Source organism: Psittacula echo, assembly GCF_963264785.1.
Source record: "Psittacula echo genome assembly, chromosome: 16".
NCBI classification, from domain to species: Eukaryota; Metazoa; Chordata; class Aves; order Psittaciformes; family Psittacidae; genus Psittacula; species Psittacula echo.
Window position 1 is genome coordinate 10,103,782 of NC_137752.1, and position 23,464 is coordinate 10,127,245.

At 49.6% G+C, this 23,464-nt stretch overlaps 1 protein-coding gene across 1 annotated transcript in view; it reads right to left on the bottom strand.

Annotated features, from left to right (window-relative positions):
• NSMF (NMDA receptor synaptonuclear signaling and neuronal migration factor) overlaps window positions 1-23,464 on the bottom strand; it is a gene marked incomplete at both ends in the record, with an annotated part of 46,047 nt that overhangs the window by 7,420 nt on the left and 15,163 nt on the right. Inside the window, 7 exons of the mRNA XM_080630605.1 lie at window positions 384-467; window positions 2,453-2,574; window positions 4,184-4,273; window positions 6,244-6,296; window positions 10,973-11,041; window positions 13,225-13,300; window positions 17,965-18,444. Coding sequence (XP_080486731.1) covers window positions 384-467; window positions 2,453-2,574; window positions 4,184-4,273; window positions 6,244-6,296; window positions 10,973-11,041; window positions 13,225-13,300; window positions 17,965-18,444 — 974 coding nt within the window. The remainder of the gene's footprint in view (window positions 1-383; window positions 468-2,452; window positions 2,575-4,183; window positions 4,274-6,243; window positions 6,297-10,972; window positions 11,042-13,224; window positions 13,301-17,964; window positions 18,445-23,464) is intronic.

A 23,464-nucleotide genomic window follows, 5' to 3' on the forward strand; every position in this document is an offset into this window, starting at 1 on the left:
CAGTCTCCCCTCTGGCAGGTTAAAGCCATTCCCCTTGGCCTGTCCCTACAGGCCCTTGTCCAAAGCCCCTCTCCAGGTTTCCTGCAGCCCCTTTAGGCACTGGAGCTGCTCTCAGGTCTCCCCTTCAGGAGCCTTCTCTTCTCCAGGCTGACCCAGCCCAGCTCTCTCAGCCTGGCTCCAGAGCAGAGCTGCTCCAGCCCTCGCAGCATCCCCTGGGTTCAGCACACCCCCAGCCCTTTCCTGACAGCTTTCCCAAATCACATCAGTGTTTCAGAATCCCCATAACAGGATCCAGGGAGAGGGACAAGAAACCCCCATTAAATAATTCTATGTCTGAAGCCTGCCTGCACCCATCCAAGCCATAGCGGAAGTGAAACACTTACGTAGAGAATGGGGATGATAGAGGGATCGTCCCTGCGGATAATTGTCGGGACATACTCTGCTTTGGGCACCTTGGAGGAAATGAGCTGTGAGGAGAGAAAGAAGTGAACAGCATGAGGAGAAGGCAGTGGACTGGACAGAAGCACAAAGGCCACAGTAGCAGTGCCCTGTTCAGTTGCTCTCAGGTGTTACCCAGCTTATCCAGCCTACCTGCATCCCTCTGGAAGGTCCTCCAAGCCTTTCACCCACTACAGAGCACCCTGAGGCCTGCCCAGCCTTGCTGTGTGTCACAGTGTCCTCAAGCCCCATCTGATAAGCACACAGCTCTGCTGAAAGGCAGGACTGAGTCTGAGACAGCAGTTTGTAAAGTGGAGCCCAGTGTGCACAGAGGAAGCAGCTTGTGCATCACCACAAATGGCTGTATCCCAGCAAAGATCACTTCTCTACAGCCTTCCTCTGTGCCAGGGTCAGCAGAGGACCATTCAAACAGGCACACATATCTGGCTGGTGGCGGGATGGCTGCATACTTGAATGGGAACCAGCCGAGGGATGAAACAGCATCAGCACAGGCAGACACAGGATGTCAGGCAGACGTAGGTTGCCTGGCAACTCTGGCTGAAGGTTCAGCTGGCTCCAGCAGCACAAAAGCCCAGAAGGATGCAGCTGCTGTCAGCACAAGCACAGCACAAGGACTGTGGGAACATGAGCAGTTTGACTGTGCTATGATTTCAGGCACCTCTGTTCATCACTTTGAGAGTGGAGCAGGCAGTGGTGCTGGTGGGCTTGTGGGTTCCAGCTTAGGCTGGTTTCATGTCCTGGGTTCAGCAGCAGCAGTCACTTTTTCTCCTTCTTAGTAGCTGTGCAGTGCTGTGGTTTTGACTTTCGGCCTGGGGATAATACTGATAAAGCCGATGTTTTCAGTTACTGGTCAGAATGTTTACTCTGACCAAGGACTTTGTGAGTCTCATGCTCTGCCAGGAAGGAGGGGAAGCCAGGAGGAAGCAGGGACAGGACACCTGACCCAAACTAGCCAAAGAGGTATTCCATACCACAGCACGTCATGCCGGGGGATGTAACTGGGAGACCCGGAGGGGCACGCTCTCTGCTCTGTCGGGCTTGTTTTCGGTGGGTGGTATCGTATTCTCTTCCCTTGTTATTTCCCTTATCATTATTATTATTATTATTGGTGGTAGCAGTAGTGATTTGTGTTACACCTTAGTTACTGGACTGTTTTTATCTCAACCCGTGGGAGTTACATTTTTCTTCAATTCTTCTCCCCATCCCTCCAGGAAGGAGGGGGGGGGGGGAGTAGAAACTGCGTGGCTGACTTGCCAACTGGCTTAAACCACGACACTTCAGAGCCCTCCCTCCAAGACAGCACATCACTGCTTCAGCCACTTGGGAGGTAATGCAAAGGTTCTGAAGAGTCCAGGGATGGACAATCATCACAGGCACCACCTGGGAGACACACTGGAGATGTCAAGGGCTGAACAAACCCTAGTGCTGGGTTGCTGGTGACCCATTCAAATGCAGTCCTGCTCTGCTGGACTGGCAATGCTACCCTGAAAGCTTGAGATCCCTTTGCCTGAGTACTGGTGCATGTGGCCAAGGGATGTGTCAGGATCTGGTCCTGTCTGCCAAATCCTCCAGGGCAGAGCAGGGGGGAGTGCAGGGAGAAGCTGAGCGTCAAGGAATTATAAAAGGGCAGACAGCATCATAACACAGAGCTCCGTACCAGGCAGGTAACAATAGGAGGGAGGCACTGCTGAAGATGCACGTCTCCACTGTCAGTTACTGAGACTCAGTTCAGTGTTGGTGACAGTCCTGCTCTGACCTGCGGCTGGACTACAGGTCCTTCCACTTTCAGTTTTCTTTCAACACGTTATCCCCAGCAATAACAGATGCTCAATATCATGTCATGTCTTGGCTGATCTCTGAGTGACCCTCATACACACCTGAAGAGTTACCTATATGAAAGACTTGCCTCTTCTCATGAAGATCCTAAACTTAGCAGCTCTGAAAGGACAGACACAGCCTGAGTAGATACAAGTAGCAGAGCTGAAATCCTCACCATTATTTTTGGTGGAATAAAGTCTTCTCCATCACATGCCACGGCTTCAAGTTCCTTTTCTGCTTCCCAGTTCAAGTCAAAGTTGCCATCCAAAGTGCCGCAGGAATCCTGAAGGTCATGGCCTGCAGGAACAGTGTGCATTACAAGGGCAGAACAGCCTCCCTTCCCCTCTTGGTCCTGTGTGGCAGCTACCTCGCAGGAAGTGCCACAAGCCCTCCTTGTGCCCTCCTTTCTTCCCCCACAGACACCACACTGGGGCTAGTACCTCTGAGCAGACAAAACACTTAACAAATGAAGAGAGCACACACAGAGCCGGTACCACACATCACGTAACTCTTCATCACTCCACAGTCACCATGTTCAGCTTTCAAGTGCTAATCACAACAGTCAACTTGTCGCTTCAGAAATGGAGGAGGAGACAGAACGCAGACAGACTCTACACTTTAACATTGCCAAGCTGATGAGCAAAAGTCCACAGACTTCAAAGCTGGTTTCCTTGTAATAATTATTGCTCTGACTACATCTTCTGAGTGACTATAAAGAAACTCTGCCTTGTTGGTCAAACTGATGCTGGCAGAGAAGTCCCAGCGCGTGAGGACAGCCGTAGCAAACAGTAGTATTGCAAGAGTACACTTGAATTTGCTCTCCAAACTGACCTTACCTGTTGGCCTTCAAGCCTCCTGGGGAAAAAAATCTGGAAGGAATATAATTGACCATTAAAGGTTAAAACCAGAGACGGTTCCCTGGAGCCAAGGCCTGAGGAAAGAACCAAGATGCCCCTGTTTGCGCCTCTGGGGATGTCCGAGTGTCAGAGTGTCCCTGGCAGTGCCTGGAGCCTGTCTTTTCCATTCGCCTCTGAGTTAGCTGAGGGAGTGGGGAGGAATCAGACTGCAGAGGAACCATCGGGTCATGTTTTGAGCCTACATCTCCCCCTACAACCTGATGTATGTCTTCTAGGAGGGCTGCACCTTGTGCTTACCTAGTAGGTGAGTCCATTCCGTTACTGAAATTCATTTACAATACATCCCATTTCGACATGGACAAACTCATATCCACCATGTGTCTTGCCCACAGGATTTCAATAAAAGCTGGGTAAAACAGCTGTTCCCTTTATGAAAAGACAGTGGCAAGACGCTGGTATTTCCTCCTGTGAATTAACACACCAGTATCTCAGTCCCCACCAGCGTTACTGGGGATTCCCAGAGGAATTCCTGACAGCCCAAATGAGGATCAGATTGCCCCAGGCTATCATCTGTACAGCCAGCATGGCCAGGAAAGCAAAGCTCCATCTCATGGAGCACTGCAGCTGTGCTCCTGAGCTATTCCAGCCTAAGAAACAGCTCAGAAGGGGCTCTGCACTGAAAGCCAGGCAGGTTAACCCTGCTGTGATGAAAGCAGCCTTAGATTGGTGTGCTTCCAGGTGGGTTGTTTTGGTCCCAAGCAAATATGGGATGATGGGAACAGAGGGCTGTAAGAGAGCTGTCCCCCTGGGTATCCTTTGGCAACTGCACAATAATATGAGGTTGCATGGGTTGTGCTCTACAAATAAATACAGGTACACACAGATGAACAAGTGCATCTACCTGGAGTGGTACTTGCTCAGATCTCATGGAACTAAAAGGATCACAGATGGGACAAAAGAGCACAGAGGAGTTCCTCCAGTGGGGCTCCAGTCCACACCTCAGCTGGAGGTTTGGCCACAGGAGGAAGCTCAAAGGACTCAGAACTCACTTTCTCGAGAGTCATGGAAGGAATCGGCTTTGATGGGAGTCGGGTCACTCCAGGACCTGCTGAAGCTCCTCTCACGCCGTTCGGCAAATGCTAGGATAAAACCAGAGCAGGACATTAACAGACTCCAAAGCCACCTCTGCTGCTGCCAGCAAACAAACATCCAGAGATTTCCACCAAAGCCACACATCACGGACTCCCCTGTGCTTGTTCTTCACTTGCCAAACACGAGGCCTTTCCACACAGCAAACAAGGGTCTACCTTCTGGATAGCAAAAGGCAAAGTGCTCAGTTCCTGAGCAGGACCATTGCAGGGTATGTAACACAGCAAAAGAGGGCACTTGATGTTCTCTCCTTAAATGCACACAGCTCAGTTTAATCAAGACTTTTCTAGTGTTCCAGTGTCCATGCTCTGACTCAAAGGCCTCACAGACGCACTCAACAGCTAATGACACCTCCATGACCAGAAGAAGGCAGTAGTTCTCCAGTCAGTTTTCCCTGCATGTACTAGTGCATCCCAGTTAGAGCTGGACCAGACGGGGTGGGAAGACTCTGGAAAGCTCCCACTTTCTAAACTTTGCTGCAAAAGAGGAAATCCTTGAGGTTTTGCCTGCACTCGTGTGAGCACTCCTCCCCCAGCTTTCCTTGCTTGTCCAAGGGGCATTATACTGTTTGTACCAGCATTTCCCAAGCAGAACCAGGGAGCTTAGCCCAGCTGGCTGCACCGCAGGCGAATTCCTGGGAGCTGCCAACAATATCTGACTTGGCAAGCCCCTGTGAAGGCCATTACACCCAGATTAACAGCCACTTATAGCCACTAATACCTATTTCTGGTAGCAGACAGACAAAGTTTGCTGCAGTGTGTCCAGTAACAGCATCTCATGTCAGGAATTCAGTGCAGATCTGCATTACAAGAGCTGAGAAGCAACCTGTCCTCTGCTGCAGTGCGTCCAAGTGTGGGAGTCCAGGGAGACAAATCACATAGGAAGCTCTTCAGGTGATCTCCATCCTCAGCTTTCATTTAAACCCAGGCATTTAACTACTGTGCACATGAAGAAAGCTTTGAAAACATGACCCGAGAGTTACCAAGGCAGAGGCATGCCTGAGCTTCCAGACAGCTCTAGGGTATATCAGCCCTCTTCATTTCAGTCAGTGCTAACTCAGATGCCAATAAAGACTCTTTGAAGAACAATGCTCTTTGCTGTTCACCTGCCACAGCATATGAGAAAGGAAAGGATGCAAACTGAACTCAGCAGTGCTTTGCCGTGGGCAGTCTGTACACGATGCCTGGCCAGAGGTGGGAAGAACGAGCTGTTTCCTCTTCTGGAGCAATCCTCAGGAGCAGTTACACTGTTCTTAGCCCACTTCACAGTGATAAGGGAGCTGCCCAAACCAAGTCATGGAGTGTTGCCTTCCTCAGGAAAGGGAACTGCTGTATCCCAGGTGATTTCTTCCCCAGTAGAGGCATAAAACACTCCCTTATTTCCCCTTTGCTACAGTCTCTTCCCTGTTCCTCTTCTTCCTTCCACCGTCCTTTCAGCAACTCTTCCCCACGTCCTGCTGTGGAGATGGCAGTGGGACAGGGGAGGAGAAGAGAGAAAGCCACCAGCCCACTTGGCACACGGAGCACCAACTGTCCCAGGAGCCACAGCTGCTCCTCAGCTTCAGGAAGAGGAGTAAGAGGCCAGGCAGCCCTTGCCAGCTCTGCAGAACTCTCAGCTCTGATTCTCCTCACAAGCACCTGTGCTGGTGATCACCAAACCCCACACACACACGGGACAAGGATGCTGCAGTTCTCCTTCCACTCCTTGCACTGACGCCATGGAGATCAGCCATGGCCAAGGCAGAGGGTCCTCAGAAATAGCCTGCAGGCTGCTTGCAGACATCCGTGTGTCCTGAAGACTTGCAACAACCTGGCTGCTTCTTTGTAAAATGGGACCAGCACCTTTCTCTGGCCCAGTGCTAGGTCCTTTCTACCCACATCTGCATGCAACAGTTCCCATGTCCCACCAGCACAACCCCAGCTCCTCACATCCACATCTGACAGGTTCAGCGCTCACTTACTTTGTGCTTTAACCCTTCGGCTCCCCACCATGCGCAGGTGCTTCCGAAAATTCCTGAAAGAAGGCCAAACACAACCTGTGAGAAAGGCAACACAGAGCAAGACCTGGGCCCAGCAGGACGGGAACAGCTGTGAGGGAAACAATGACCTTGGGAAGACAGTGTGTTTCCTTCTGGGCATTCAGAAGCTTAGACCAGGCTCCCAGCCTGCACCTATTCAGCGCTGGGGATGGCTGTGTTTGTCAGGAGTGTGGCTGTTTCTTCCTGGGCTGGAATATGGGCCTAGCGAGGTCCTGCATGGCAGTCCCCTTCTCAGAGCCTGCTCTCACCTTCCTATGACCAGCACGCCTGTGCTAACTGTGCTGAAGACACTGGCTGCTGCCTATGCTGGCAATGGTCCCTCTTCTCATAAAGAGCAGTAACTGCTCCTCTCCCCTGTGTTCCACCCATGCTTCAGCAGGGAGGTGCGTGCTCAGGCTCTCCCATGCTCCTGGCTGTGCTCATACCCAGCACATTCCCAGCAGCTGCTAAAATCCCCCCTGTGCTGTCAGCAGCCAAGCAGCCCCTACTGCTCTCCAGGGCAGAGAGCTGGGAAAGACGGAAGCAACTTCTTCCTTGTGAGGCAGGGTTGTAGGTTGCCAGCAGGGCTGACTGTCCTCAAGGGCCTGCCCAAGGCTCACAGGTAGAGCTCAGTGGGGCTGCAGAGTAGACAGATCCAGAGGAAGCCACCAGAGGATGAGCCCTGGGGAGCAGCTACACCCAGAGTCAGGTTTGTGTAAAACAGACCATCCCGGCCACTCCTGAGAGACCATTGCAAAGGGACTCATTGCTCAGTCCCTTCAAGTGCAAAGGACCTGTTTCCCTTGGCTTCATAGAATCCCAGCCTGGTTTGGGTTGGAAGGGACCTTAAAGCTCCTCCAGCTCCAACCCCAGCCCCAGGCAGGGACACCTTCCACTACAGCAGCTTGCTCCAAGCCCCTGTGTCCAACCTGGCCTTGAACACTGCCAGGGATGGGGCAGCCACAGCTTCTCTGGGCACCCTGTGCCAGCGCCTCAGCACCCTCACAGGGAAGAGCTTCTGCCTAAGAGCTCAGCTCAATCTCCCCTCTGGCAGGTTAAAGCCATTTCTCATCACTTGCCTAGACAGGAACCAAACAGGACAGAAACCAAACCAGAAAACCAAAGAGGACAGAAACAGAAACCAGAAGAGACACGGGGAAGTGGCAGCACGTGGACTATCAAGGAAAAGTATCACCCTCCATGAAGCCTAATTGGGGTGGCTTCACCCTGCAGAGTGGCCCCAGGGGTGTCAGCCAGCACAGCAGCCTGCCTGAAGTGCAGGAGCCTTCCTGGGGTCCCTTCTGCCCCATCAACATACACTGCAGACACCAAGCAACAGAGCCCAGTGCTGGTGAAACGGGTAACATGATGAGTGGTCTGGCTCACACACAGGTTAGTGGTATCAGTAAGGACACAGTACAACCATGCAAATGCATTAGCAAACCAATGGGACGAGAAGACACTTCCAGCACTGACATGAAGTTGTTCAGAAAACATCGGATACGTCCATTCCTGTACAGATCAATCAACACAAACAGCCCTCGTGGGAGAACATTTAACCCATGTCTCATTTAGCCTTCTGCACTGTGCTCCACCTTGGCCTTGGATCCCATCCTGTCATCAGGATGCAGCTCAAGAAGGAAAAGCAGCAGCTGGGCAGTGAAGCTGGGAGCAGCATTTTTCCATGACAAATTTCCACCTGCTCCTGGGCTATTAAAGTTGTTTCCCAAAGCTTTACTTTAGCCCTACTTGGGTACACGGAGATTCACTGCTGTGGATTAGACACCTGTCCCTTTAGATAGGAACAAACCCCATTCACTACACAGGGACTGGCTCTATGTACAGCCTTTCTGGGGAGGGGGATGACTGATGTGGGCTGTCTTATTGCACATTAGACTCAAACCCAAATAAATACAATGTTTTAAGTGAAACAGGGACGTTCTTTACACAGAAAGGTCTTGGACATACAATGTAGCTTATCAGAATGAAAGTCTTTATTGTGCATTGTGAGACCAAGGTCATACGAGGCACTGAGCCTGAGATCATACAGACACTGAGCACCGATGTAATTGCCAAGGCCACTGTTACATCCCTTGGGTTTTGGGCATTTGGAGTAAAACCCATTCTGGAGTAAAATCCAGTCTTCTGTTAAATGCTCAGCTGTCCTCTCTGCAGAGGAGCTTATTCAGACCTTGGGGGCAGAGGTTAAAGCAGCCTTTGCCATGAAGATGCTGCTCCCAGCTGCCTGGACAGTTTGCTCCCTCCCATGAGCACGGCTGAGGGAAGCCATCTAAATACACAAATATTGCTCCAGCAGCTCCAGGGGATTCAGCTGCTCCAAGATAACCACTGCACTAAATGCTTGCAGAATGGGACAAAGGCCATTTTTTCCTCCTTGTTGCTTCTAGAATAAAAACACCTTGGAAAGGTGGCACAAGCCTGGAACTGCCTCTTAATGTGGGCATCCTGTGGTAATCTAGAGCCTTCTGAGGGCTTTCTGCAGCTGTATTGGCCCTCAGGCCCCTCTGCTTGCATGTTAGCACAAAAGGACTGGCACAGGAGCCCTGGGAGAGCTGCAGTCTGCTCTGTGAGCAGCGGGCTACATAAACCTGCCCATCTTCCTGCCTAGCTGCTGCAGCTGCACTCAGAACACCCAGTGTTACTTGAGCACCAGCAAGATCTCATCACCCATCAAATGCAACAAGCATCCCTCAAGCTACACTGACAAAACCTGCTTCCGACTCCCTCTCCTGAACAGCCCTCCTCCAGACAGGCTCTACATGACCCTATGCAACCTCCACGGCATCCATCCCAGCCAAAGGCTCTCCCAGCCACAGCAGCCCCATTCCACACATTCTGCAGAGAAGCCTTTTTACTGCCCAAACAGAGGTCAGGAACAGAACTGCTGACAGAGAAAACTCCCAACATCACCTCACACGTTCTCAGCTCCTCCTTGCAATGGTCCTTCAGCAAACCACCGGGCATCACTCACTGTCATTGCAACACCCATCGTGTGCTGTGCAGCACAAACAGCTTCCCATGCACCAGGCACATAGCGCCAAGCACTGGAGGGACTGTGTGATGACAACTGAGCTTCCAAGACACACAAGCCATGAAGAGCTGCACAACAACATTCTAAGCTGTGGTGGGGCTCGGGTCCTTCTCTCTCCTGGAGGAGAGCTGAACACTAACCACATCCCTACAGCTGGCCAGGGTCTGCAGCTACCACTGCCTTCTGCTCTTTTACAGCAAGATGAATGCAGATGGGCTCCCACTGTTCAATCCTGCCCAGATCTTCAGTGTCCACAGGCTGAAGGGACACACTGTCCACTCAGCACAAGGATGCCATCACTCCGTCCTCTATCCTGACTACACAGCATCACTGAGGGATACAACTCCTACTCCCCTACTTACAAACCACATGAACAAGCCATTTCCTAACAAAGACTTGCCTCTGTCTAATAAATTCTGTGAAATCTCTTCTTAAAGATACACTGTCTATTTCACAGGGTCTTCAGTTGTGATTCTTATTTATGTTCACTATTGATGGAAAAAAACCCATTACCCTCAAGTTGCTAATGAAAACAATTCCTGGCAATTTCCCAGTTAAGAAAACCTGATGGTTTTCTCCCACTTTGTTTTGAACAGTGCTGAAGTGATCATGACGGTTTTTAACCAATGACACATACACTGTATAATCCTTCTTAGCAGGCTGCCAAAATAATCGAGCCTTGGCACATGTGAACACCAGAACAGTTCTGATCACCACAGTGGCTAAGTGATGTGCCTGTGAAGCCAGCAGAGAGAAACCAGGGCCCTTCTGTCATACTCAGACAAGGGATCAGACCCATCCCCTTCTCTTTCCTTTCTGTTCTTTTCAGAAAAGGTTGAAAAAATCAATTCTGGCCACTAGAGAGGTGAATTTTGCCTAGGTCTGATTCTCTGGAGTGCATCTGTAGATGCAGCAACAGCACAGAAAAGTACTCATAGAATCATAAAATCATAGACTGGTTTGGGTTGAAGGGACCTTAAAGCTCATCCAGCTCCAACCCCTGCCACGGGCAGGGACACCTTGCACTAGAGCAGCTTGCTCCAAGCCCCTGTGTCCAACCTGGCCTTGAACACTGCCAGGGATGGGGCAGCCACAGCTTCTCTGGGCACCCTGTGCCAGCGCCTCAGCACCCTCACAGTAAAGAGCTTCTGCCTTAGATCCAACCTGAACTTCCCCTGTTTAAGTTTAAACCCATTCCTCCTTGTCCTGTCACTACAGTCCCTAATGAAAAGTCCCTCCCCAGCATCCTTGTAGCCCCGTTCAGACACTGGAAGCTGCTATGAAATCCAGCTAACCACAAACAAATTTAAAGTATCTGGGAGAGAACTGAGGAAATGGCGCCTTTAATTCTTTTATATACATTTTTTACTGCCTGAGACACAGATCCTGTATATTATATTCAGAAGCTTAAGAAACTTGACAGTGTTCCTTTAAGAAGACGGAGACCAGCTATCTTAAGCCCTGCAGCATCATTCACCTCCACATTTCCAACACAGCCACTGCTAGTGTCCCTAGAACAGCAACACAGACAGGGACAACCACGTTCAGCGCCATCAAGCGTCAGGAATGACACCCGGAGGGCCCATGCGAGGGTGGAGCTGGGGAGGGAACGGGCCCTACCTCTGTATAACAGCTGCAGAATCATTCTCTCGCTTCCGCCTCTTCCTCTCTGCGTAGCCCCTGAACGCCCTGGGAAACCATGTCAAGCCATTAAGCAACTACACAGCTTTGGACTGGAGAGGACACGAAACACAGACAGGAGAGCTCTCACCACACGACAGAGAGAAAGCTGACCAAGGAAGAGAGCCAGCCCTTGCAGGCCAGTGTGCGAGTCAGGGACCAGGCAAAACACTCACTGAGCCAAAGGTCCTCACTCCCTAGGGTAGGCAGCTGCACAAAGCAGTTGTTCCTAAAGCAAAAGAGTGGCCAGACCGTGGCCCAAAGAATACGGGCGAGCAGCCATCATCCCTGCTACAGAGGAATGGGGCTAAGAGACTGCAGACACAAAACCCCTCACACCAGGATCAAGAGGGACAAAAGCATGCCAGCAACCCTAGTCTCCATTTCAAAGATGAGGATGGTTGTGGTGTGATCCGTGTAGGCCTACCAGGTGCAGCCATCTAACCTCCTGCCTGCTGACAAACAGCCCTAGCATAGGGAAAGCACGATATGATGGACAGGAGAGGAGAGTTTATCCAGGACACCAACAGACAAGGAAATAAAATAATGAAGATTATACTTACGAGATGCTAGAGATTCCAGGAGATGCAGGGAAAAGAAAGAGGAGTTCATTAGTGCTCAGCCCCGGCAGCATTCCAAGGGAATTTTCACTCCAGAAGGAGTATTTCTTGTTAGGTGAAAGGAAATTGCTTTTTAAATGAAACATTTCTCAGTGGTGAGACTCCTACTTGACCAAGCTAAATCATCCCTGGGGCAGTGCTGGCATGTGGCTTGGATGCAAATTAAGCTCCTTGTAGACCCAGAGAACATGCAACGTGTACAACTGAGAGCTGAACCTGGCCCATCAGGCTGCAATGGGAGCTCAGCATCATGGGCTTCTGGAGCAGGGAGACCTTCCCACACAGTGACAAAGACTTGTGAAGTCACCTCGCACTGTCTGGTCTATGAAGGAAGTGAGCATGGTGGGCTGAAAGCACCTAGAGCAGAGGCCAGGAGGACAGGGACACCTGGGGGATCCCTGTCACCCCAACTAGCTTGGGGAGGTGCCCTGAACTCCTGGAGATGTTTCTATGCAATCTCTAGAGGCAGCACATTAACCTGGGAGTTATATTAACCAGGGAGCTGTGCTCCTCAGGGGGTTCCTTAGGGCACCATTTCCCAAGCCAACCTCACTTTGCCCTTCAAACCCTGTAAAGCCCTGCCATGGGCCATCATTCTGCAGTAAACCTTGTGCCCAGCAAAGATGACTTCAATACTGGATCCAGCCCTCCCTGCATCAGTCCTTACAGGTCTGTTGATCTTGGGATAACACAGAGTGGATCAATCAGCCTCTTTTGGGGATGCGGGAAGGGAAAGGTAGGAAGGGAAGAAGAAATGGCAGAGACAGATTACACAAAGGACACCAGACAAGGAGAAATAGAGAGCAGTAGAGCTGAGGGTGACACAGGGAAGAAGACAAGGCTGGAGAAGGGCCTTAGAAGCAGAACAGTGTCTCATTTCCCTCATTGCTTGCCTTGGCTTTCCACCCAGATAGGAAATACTTGAAACCGGGAAGACAGCATTTCCTGACAAGTTGGGTACAACCTGGAAATGAGGCTTCCCTTGCTCTCTTCAGTCCCTTGAGAAGTACCTCCTCCCAACACACAGCAACCAGGGCACCAAAACCTGCCTGAGTGTGGAGGGAAAGGCTGTTCCTAACCCAGATCCAGCCACACTTCACAGAGTGACACCTTCCTCAAATGCCCAGACCAGCACAGAAGCTGCAGGGCTACATCTTATCCCATGCAGACACACTCCTCTGGCTGATGGATGCAAGGCAAGCCTGGAATCATGTTCCCTTGAGAGAGTGGCTGCAGCAGAAGCAAGTGCTGGAGGATCTCAGATGGTGCTGCCACAGGACCCTCTCTCTGCAGCAGCAGCCAGGGACAGGCACAGTGTCACAGTGAAAATAGGGGAAGGAGAGGAGAGCTGAGTAGCCCAAGGAGTTAAAGAAGGTAAAACCAAACAAGTGGGAGTAGTAGGAAAGAGAACTAATAAGCACAAGAAAGAAATCAATAAGAGGCAAGGCTGTCTCTCTCACCCACTGCAGTGCCAAACATACAACTCGATTGCTTCAGGCTCTCAGCTACAGCTCTGAGTGGGCCATGAGCTTTCAGCTGCACAATAAAAGCTATAGCAGAGGTTTCACTTACGCTTGCATAGTTGTAGTAGCAGTTTGGAAACTGAAGAGGTTCTCTTTTGGGAACCAGGTTCGTATGGGGACATCATCTGGAAAACAGAGAGCAAAACCTGAGAATCCGGTAGGCAGAGACATCCTTCAGGCAGCAACACTTCCCAAGCTCCTTCTTTTAGTGCTGTTCTTTAGTATCCTGCCCTGTATTAAACAGAAAAGCCTCATCCTCCTCTATATCTGCACACTACCACCGAGTGTAAATATGTGCTAAGCCATCTATCAGGCTGCTAACTGAAGAATGAAAGCTCCGTGCTAAACCTGGAAGATTAGAATAATCCAGGAATTACAGGAGAGACATTTGAACCAGAAGAAAATACAGGGGAAAGAAATAAGTTTTCATTAAAAGCATTTTCCAGCCTCTGCCTTTCCCTTAGTACCATTAATTTGAATTGTCCCATTTGTCCAGTTCTCTAAAACAACCTCCTGTGAAAGACGAAAAGCATTCACCTTCCTCTCCTCAGAACCATAAACCTGAGATATGGCCGCCTTTTTGCAGTTTTAAAAGTCAAACAGCACATCAGCTGCACAATCTGCAGCTGCTTTGATTGCCTGTGTCTGTAAACTGCCCTGCCTGAACCAACTGTGGATCATTGCTTAATTCCATTGCATTAGGACACTGCATCGTCTTCATGTAACCATAGATCCCAGACTGGTTTGTGTTGGAAGGGACCTTAAAGCTCATCCAGTTCCAAGCCCCTGCCACGGGCAGGGACACCTTCCACTAGAGCAGCTTGCTCCAAGCCCCTGTGTCCAACAATGACCACTAAGACAAAAAGCAGGCACCAAACTGAGTCACTAATGATGAGTGTGGAATGGTGGTGACCAGAAGGAAGAACCTGACCAAGAAGCAGCTCCTACTGAAGCCTCCCAGGCTGAAGTCAGGCAGGCAGGGACTCGAATGTATTAAAATCCACTGACACAAGATGTGCCAGAACTCAAGGATTTGGGTCTGATTTTTCATCTTGCTTTACTTCCAGTTTGTGGCTTCCTTGCTCAGTGCCTTGCCACAGGCTGCTGATCCTGTGCTTGCTTCCCTTATTCAAGTTTAAGATCAGCTGCATTATCTTAGTCATTAATATTCTGGCATTGTCAAGAGGATTCTTTTAATTCACTTTAGTTGGCCCAAACCCAATCAAACCTAATCAAACCCTGCACACCTACTGCAGACGTAATTACTACAGACCAAAGCTTACCCAGTGATTTGTACAGATCATTATGCTACAGACTCATCCTGCTGTTCCCTGGAAGTAGAAGAGTGGCTGCAATTAGAGATGCAAAATAATGCTAAATGCAACTGGGGAGGCTCCCTCTGAAGTGAAGCTTCCAAGAAAGCCTATAGAAAGCTTTAACACACACTCCTCAGCTCACAGTTTACGTCAAGCCTTGTATAAAGGCACCCTAAGGAAATATATGTTAAATGAAAACTGCATTCCAGTATGCTAAATACTTCTTATGAAGTTCCTATGTCTGCTCTTCTCCAAAGAACAGATGGAGGAGAAATGCAAAACATCTCAGGCTGTAAATGAATTACTGGTTTGAAGTCTGAAACCCACAGAAGTGGTGGAGGAGAAGTTGGACAAATTCCTTTTCAGCCAACTATTCTGTTCAGACTTCTCCAGCACTACACACCTCAAAGGACTGGCAATCTCTTAATGAATTTTACAGCTTTAAAGCCCCCAGCTTTGATTCAAAGCAGAGCTCGTGAACCAGAGCCAATATTTTATGAGGCTTTACCTAGACAATCACTGCAGCCTCCCTCCTTTTCTGATAGACAGGAGTCAACATAGGAAAGATATCACTCTCCTACCCAAAGCACTCAATGGAGAATAAAGGATTTGGGATTTCAGTGTTTCAGAGACACCTCTTTACCAGCCAGAGGTAGAACAGTAGCAGAGAAGGGGACCAGCAAGCATAGCTCAGCTCCAGAGCTCATCCCCTAAATAAGATTCAGATTCTGAGTGTGGCTATTTTGCTTCCAGGAGCAGGCAGCACGCACTGCTTTAGCCAGGCAGAGCATCTTCTTCTGCTTTCTTCATCAGCTGTGATGAAACAGTGAAGGAACCACAGGCCTGGGTAAGATTGGAGGCACACCACCACCACCATCAGCACCTCCAGCCACATGCCAGGGTGCAAACACATCTTAGCACTTCTGACCATGAGTGGAAGTGTTTGTACCAGACATGGGGAGCAGCGCAGGAGATGACAGCTTGTGCTTCTCTGGAATGGTGTTAGGCATCATAAACTCAGCGTAAAAATCCATATAAATCATGCCAATCTGGCCTAACTGCAGCAGTAACACATCATGTAAATCCAAACAGAGGAGGCAGCACTGTAAGGTGAACCTCTGGGGAAATCAGTCCATCTCTCCCATCTCCACTCTGTTTTCTCCACCAGCCATGCATGAAGGACATCACAGTATCACAGTATCACAGTATGTTAGAGATTGGAAGGGACCTCAAAAGATCATCTAGTCCAATCCCCCTGCCAGAGCAGGAACACCTAGATAAGATTACACAGGAATGTGTCCAGGCGACATCCCAAGGAATACTTCTTGCATCCTCTGACAGTTATCCCATTCCATTCTCAGTTTTCCTCTGAGTAACAACACTTGGATAGAGCACGCAAATGAGACCAAGCTGAGAAAACTCTCATTCCATGGTGCCAGTGCTGTGATGGGATTTGGATTCAGAAGCACACATGGATGCATTCAGAAGCTTAAGACAAGCACCGAGGGTGGCTGCTGCCTGCTTGTAGGAAACATAAAATACTCCCCCAGTTTCAGCACTGTCCATTTTGTTTCCATTTTAGTAACTACTCTGATATATCTTCAGAAAGGCAAATCTCCATTTCTCATTGAGAACTGGCCCTAACAAAAACTGATGCCTATTTGACTATCTATTGTAAATCCCAAGGCCCAGAAACACAACGTCGCATCCCTCTGTAGCATTTGCTAGGACATATTTTTCCAGCAAACAGAGGTGTTTATGAGTTAGACTTTCCAGTAGTGATCTGGAGCTTTCCTTCACTTTCTGTATCATATAACCTGCCTCAGTCCCACAGTGCACAGCACAGTTCTGATTTGTTCAGCTGCTTTGGGCTGGGGTAGGGTTATTTTTCTTCACGGTAGCAGGTTTGGGGTGTTGGTTTGGGTTTGTGCTGCAGTGTTGAGCATATAGGGATGTTTCAGTCACTGCTGAGCAGCTCACACCATGAGGCTCCAATAGATTTAATTCAGCACCATCACCTCCAGAAGACCAAGCCCCCGGGGCATGTGATCTCCTCTCCTGAAATGATTTTGGTTTTGTCTCCTTCCACAAGCTTTCTGGCTGGGTCATCATATGCAGAGCCAACCTTTAACAGGCAAGATACAATCATACAACTACTAAAGGCTTCCCTACAGGAAAACTCTCCTCACTCCTTTTCTTGCACTTCAGCAATAACAATAACTAAGTCCAAACACGCACATATAATGTCTGATGGGAAGCACCAGAATCCCAGGGAACAGAGGGATAATGCTTAAAAATCTACACCCAGGGGTTAGTGGGACTGCAGGTGTTCCATATGTTCGATAACCAGTTCTGGTTTCATTATTCTTCTTTGGTATTAGGCCATGTATTTAGTCACATAACTGCAAGCACCAAGGTATGAAAATATGATCGAGAACCCAAGCTTTCAGCACCTTTACCTGCAGTAAATATCGCTATGATGTTTACTAGAAAACTAGGAACCCAGGAAGAAACACAGCCTGATCTCCACAGTTCTCATACTCCATTGCGTTACAAGGAGAAAGCCTTGACCTTTCCTGGCTGGACACTGTGCTCTGAAAGCCTTGGTGTGTGCTTACAGGAGAAAATAAATCAGACAAATCAGGTCAGACTCCCTGCCAGCCACATACTGAGCTGACAGGCAAAGATGGACTGTGTACTAACTGCTAACTCAGAGCACAGAGATGGTGCCACATACTTGATGAATGGTTACATTTCTAAGGACAATCAGGGTTTTTTTTAATGTAATTGAATAATTCCAAACCCTCTTCCCTGAGAACATCGAACAAATGCATAGTAAGGGGGGAACAAAGTCCAACATTGTGTCACTTGCTAGTATTAATGGAAAGCCCAAGAGGTGGCATGCCTCATACCTGAGAGACTCTGCTACACTGGTTCCAGCCACACAGCTGAGCACTTTGGGGTGCACCCTGGAACAGGACACCCCATTTGAGCTGAGGCTCCTGCTGAGCACCCTGGCACTTTCACAAAGATTTCACCTGCCTCAGCCCCAGGATGAGGCACAGAAGAGGGTCCTGCTCTGAAGGGCTTCCTGGCTGAGCATAAATGTAGGTTTTGACAAAGCCTTTTCTCTCTTGCTCTTCCTTCCCACAGAGATGACCCTCACTGAGCTACATGAAGCTGGCATGAAAACCACCCGGGTCATCTGCTGCTTACAAGCTAGAAGCAGAGACAATGGAGCTTGGACAAGCTAATCTCAAACTCAGCTCAGCTTATTTCAGACTCCTCCTTAGACAATCCATTTCCATGAATGTTGCTGCGAAGTATCAGGAAAGGGGAAACCCTACAGGGCCCAGACTCAAGGGGCAGGGCAATGAAACCTCCATACTTGGAGGAGATGGGTACCACCCTCCATTCCTGTGTCAGTGAGTCCCTTTGTGTCCTTCCAGCCCCCAGCACTCACCCTTACTTACCAGACACTCGATCGACACTGTACATCCTCTCCAGCCTTTTCCTGTGCCACCCTGTCTCGCTGGACTGATGGTGCTCCAGGTCAAAGGAATGCTGGGAAGGGGCAGCCAGCCGGGTGCAGTTTGGGCACTCCTTGGAGCCCTGCCTGCTGCCTGGCCAGCCCTTGCAATGCCTGCCAACACCATGAGAGCCGCCAGCACTGTGCACTTGGTGACCGTGGTGGCATTCCTCTTGGGCAGCCCCCTTCATCACCACCAGTTCCATACTTTCATTCTCGTGGTCTGACAGCATCGGCCTCTCGCCGGAGATGGTGTAGACTCGCGGCTTGGGTCCCTCACTTGGCATCTTCTCTGCCTGCTCCTCGGTGAAGCTCCGCTCGAACTTGCCGTCGGAGATGACGGAGAGCCTGCGCTTGTTCTGCGCTGCCTGCTGCATCTCTGGGGAGTCCTCCTGCCCGATGTAGGAGTCTGCCAAGAGGTGATCTGGAACAAACAGCACACTGCCCTCAAAACCAAAGCACCCCAGGCACGAGCACATTCAAGAGGCTCTGTTACTGCTGCAGGAAGGGAAGGGGTGAGCGGGATATGGTAGGTTCCCCCAGGAGCCTTTTCAGATGAATACATGCCCACAGCAGTCTAAACCTCCAGAGCTGGTACTGAAATGAGACACATTTCTCACAAATACACCCAGTATTTTAAGTGTGCCTGGCCACCAAACAAGGCTGCAAGCAAATGCAGGTCTCACTGCAGAGCCTGAAAATGCTTATGTGCAAAACAGCCCATGTTCAGCAGTCTGCTTCGGCAGGTTTAACCATGCAAGGGCTGCTGGGCTGGTGAGAGTTTGCAAGACAAGGACCAGCACCAACTGGTCACAGCAGTGACAATCAATGAATGTTTTGTGCATCAAGTTATTTTTTAGAACTAAGGGTAAGGGGCAAACCACCGGGGTTTGGGGGTTGTCGCCCCCCCCCCCCCCGATTTTCTGCCAATTAGCTTCATAGAATCACAGAATCAACTGGGCTGGAAACACTCTTTAAGCTCATCCAGTCCAACCCTTACCCCAGCACTGCCAAGGCCACCACTAACCCATGGCACTGGGGCCTCGTCTCCACGGGGTGTGAACACTTGCAGGGACAGTGACTCCAGCCCTGCCCTGGGCAGCCTGTTCCAATGCCTGAGCACCCTCTGGGGCAGGAATTGTTCCTCAGCTCCATCTAAACCTGCCCTGGTGCAGCTTGAGGCCGGTTCCTCTTGTCCCATCCCTTGTTCCTTGGGAGCAGAGCTCAGCCCCTCCTGGCTCCATCAGAATCAGAATTACCAGGTTGGAAGGGACCTTCAAGATCATTGAGTCCAACCCACGCCCTACACCTCGACTAAATCATGTCACCAAGTGCCACATCCAATCTCTTTTTAAACACATCCAGGGATGGTGACTCCACCACCACCCTGGGCAGACCGTTGCAATATTTGTAGGCAGTTGTAGGGAGCGATCAGGTCCCCCCTGAGCCTTCTCTTCTCCACACTGAACCCCCCAGGTCCCTCAGCCCTTCCCCATCACACTGTGCTCCAGGCCCTGCACCAGCTCCAGTGCCCTTCTCTGGCCCCGCTCCAGCACCTCAATGTCTCTCTTGTAGTGAGAGGCACAGAACTGAACACAGGATTTGAGGTGCAGCCTCACGAGTGCCCAGTGCAGGGGCACAATCACTGCCCTGGCCCTGCTGGTCACACTATTCCTGATACAGGCCAGGATGCTGGGGGCTTTCTTGGCTGCCTGGCTCATGTTCAGCTCTGTCAATCATCACCCCCAGATCCTTTCTTGATGTGAAAGAAATGCAGTTTGATGTGAAAGAACTGCAGAAGGCCTTCAGCTGACAGCTGCAACCAGCACCCTGCTCCCCACAGCACCCCTGGTTAGCAGACTTCATTCTGTGTGCAGATGGTGACAGCACAGCCAGAGGATGCTGTCCTGAAGGAAAACAGCCGCTGTCTTTGTAGGGTAGGAAGATGGAAAGGAGAGAGGCCCATGAGCACAACTATCTTCGAAGCCCACACACTGGATGAAGTGCCAGGAAATCTCAGCATTTCCATGGCAATTCCATGCATGAACCCAACAGTAGCTCCCACCCACCTGCTAATCCTTTTCAAGTGGCTGTTAATTACCTCTCAGACTTCCCTCAGCTGGGAAGCAGCAGGGGTTGGGAAAAGGCTCAACAGGGAATGCATTATTCATGCGACTGCTACCCAAGAACCCAAAATCATCAGTGGCCAGCACAGACAGCAGCACTTGAAACACAGGCAGAAACAAACCCAAGCCTTTACTTCATTACCTTCCCTTTAGCTACTGAGCCACAACCTGGAAGACCGCAGCAACAATCTTGGCTCCTTCATAGCTGGCCGTGATGGTCTGATGTACGTGTGCAACACAGAGCTTTCCCTGCTGCCACACTCTGCTTCCTATGAAGTGCTCTTGTGCTCCTTGGAAAAAAGCCCTCCCAAGCTGAGGATGCACATTTGCAGCTTTTGATCCTGAAGCCCACGCTGGGTTATGCCCACGTTGCCCAGGGCCTCTCCCCTGCTCTGTCTGCAGCTGAGACTGAACTGAACTGAGTTGGTGCTGGCACAGTGTGTCACCTTGATCTCATTTTTCTGCTTGAGATACAACTCCCTCGGCACCACTATGAGATAAATGCATCTCTGGCCACTCCTGATCAAGAAGCGACCATCAGGACCGTTCAGACCAACACAACTTGGGCTCATTTCACTTGGCTCCTAGTGAGCCGTCACAGTCTCTGAACACTGCAGCTGGCAGGTTGAGCTGACCAGAAGGAGCTGCCTGTAAAGAAAGAGCCTCTTGAGCCTCTTCTGATGTTGTCTTTGCAGACTTCACATGGAGTCTAAAATCTATGCCTAGGTGCAGCGAGGAGCCATGAAGACCAACCAGTGCAGAAAGTGCCTCCAAAGTCTCTCCATCCACTTGACACTCCCCAAGAGGCAGCAGCCACTGCATTTGTTTTCCAGCAAGTCAGACCATCTCCAGTTCCAAGACTGTGCTCCAGAGCAGGCACATCTTGGGAAAACACCAGCAAATGACTCCAAAATCAGCCAAGATGTGTGCTGGCTAATAGTGCCAAGCACACCATCTTGAAAATGAAAAACAAAGGCCAGTTCCAAGTACTCATCTCAGCTTGTCAAACTTATTAACGCGTGTGGGCTCAGTGACGCTACCGATTTCTTAAGACACCACAAAATAGTGGCTGACAGCTGCCCTGTTCCTCCTGAAATTAATACTTCCATGGAAGACACGGAGCCTCCCTGGAGCAAGCCACAGGACTGAGCACCTCTGCTCACGTGCTGACAGCACCACAATTCAGATTGAGGACTTGGGACCTCTGTGGGTGGGTAAATGGGAAAATGAAGTGCCCAAAGTACACTATGTCTGAAAATGCTGATGGCTGCAAGTGCAGAGACCAGTTCCTGCCTCTGTTTCATGAGCACCGAGGTCTGTTCAATCCATAAGATTTAGAGATTTAAGTGGGACATGACTGTATCCTGAAATCACGGCAGGGTTACAACTCTTGACCAGATATATTTGACATAAACTACCTGTCTGACCTAGAATGCAGAATGCAAGCATAATCCTTTCTTCCCACCCTACTTGTCTGTTACTCAAGGTGTCTTCACCTATGCTTATCTAGGAGTTTTCATGGTCTACACTCCACAGTCCTGTCACTACAGCAGTATGCCTTCTCTTTGTCCAGGGACTGGATAATTATTTCTTTTCATTCAATTTAGCATCTTTGGTAACTACACACTGGAGAAGCACCTTCATATGCAAAGGGAATGTGAAGCTCTATTGCAGTTAATAAAGAATATATCTACAGAAAAAAAATAGCATGAAAGGAAAAGACATTCAAACATTCATCAGAATGAATTATTGCCTTCTAAAGACAAACCTGCAGCATTCAGGAACCAAATCTGTGCTAACGTTCACACACACACGTGTTCACATACACCAGCACCGCTGAGATAGCACCAGGGACTGATTCCCATGTCTGTGCTTGCAGTGATGGGTTTCAAGTGCCAAAGCACTGCACCTGCTTCCACTACGGCATTTCAGGTCAATAGCTCTGCTAGAAAAGAAGTGAAGCTGGTCTGAAATCAATGCTGAATTGAACCTGAGCCTAAGGGATGCTCAGTGAAGAGGACAAGGTAAGAGGGGACTCCAGCAGTAACAGGAATTGCCTCCTCAGAGTTAGCTGAAGCAGACTGCTGTTAACATCCTCTGCCTGGGTACTGCTGCTCTGTCTCATTTCATCTTCACGTCACGCTTGCCACCTCTCCCACACCCAGCTGCTCCATCCAACTGCTCAGCAGCCCAGGACAGTGTGACTTGGGAGGCCTGGCACAGCTCAATCCTCCCCAGGGCGCTGAGGAAAGCTGACCCGGGGGCAGCTCTGCTCTCCCTCTTTCACCAGCAGCACCTTTGTTTGCCCTGGAGCAGACAAATAAGGTTACTCAAACGGATTTCTTTTCAACTAGATCTGTGGGCTACATGGATTTATTGTGCCCGAGATACTTATCAGCAAACTGAAGGGAAGAGGATCAACATGCTGGATCTGTGAATCATGTTTATCTGTAACAAACCTGTATTTTCATCAATTCCCTGTTTACTTGGGCTAAGCCTAACAGCCTGCCCAAGCCTGGGAGCTCAACAGTCCAGTGTCAAGGATGAATTGACTTCTCAACCCCCCTGTTATTCACTGAACATGTCTCTTTGGCTTCACTTGCTCCTCTTGATATCTCTCTTCACCTTCCACACAACACAATCACTAGGGCACGCGTATCACCAGAGACATAACCACCAACAGCAACTAGCACCTGTACTGGTTAATGTGTGCTATCTTGGTACATGTAGCTCCCGATAATTAGACACTTACTACTATTAGATGCTTACAATTATGCTTTCTCATTATTAGATACTTACAATTATGTTTTCTCATTCAGTAACTAACCTGAGCACTTGCTCTGACCCAGGTAGGTAATCATGGAAGAACTTTCATGTTCTCTTTTGCTGTCACAATGTGCCTCAAGAGGAGGCAACATACTGGGATAAGCCTCAGCTGACTGATGCCAATTGATAACAGTGGAGGGACTCACTGAGCCAAACTCATCTCTGATGCAGGCTGCCTTCTAACCCTATGGAATGGGAAGTTTATAAATCAAGGTGGAATACAGCCACAAGGCATAGGCAGAAGCTTAAAAAAAAGTCCCAAATTTATGATTATTTAACAGCTAAACTGATGATTAAAGCACCTTAGATTTAAAACCTCAGCTCCAGCACCAGAAGCAAAGTGGCAAAGGGGAATCCAGATAAGGCCTATTAAAAACACATCTGTCACCTCAGAAAACATAAATTTAACGGGAACAGTTCTCTCCCCTGCTCCACCTCAGCTGGACTCTCTGGACCAGGTGTTGATGGTACTGACTTTGAATGAAAGAACTG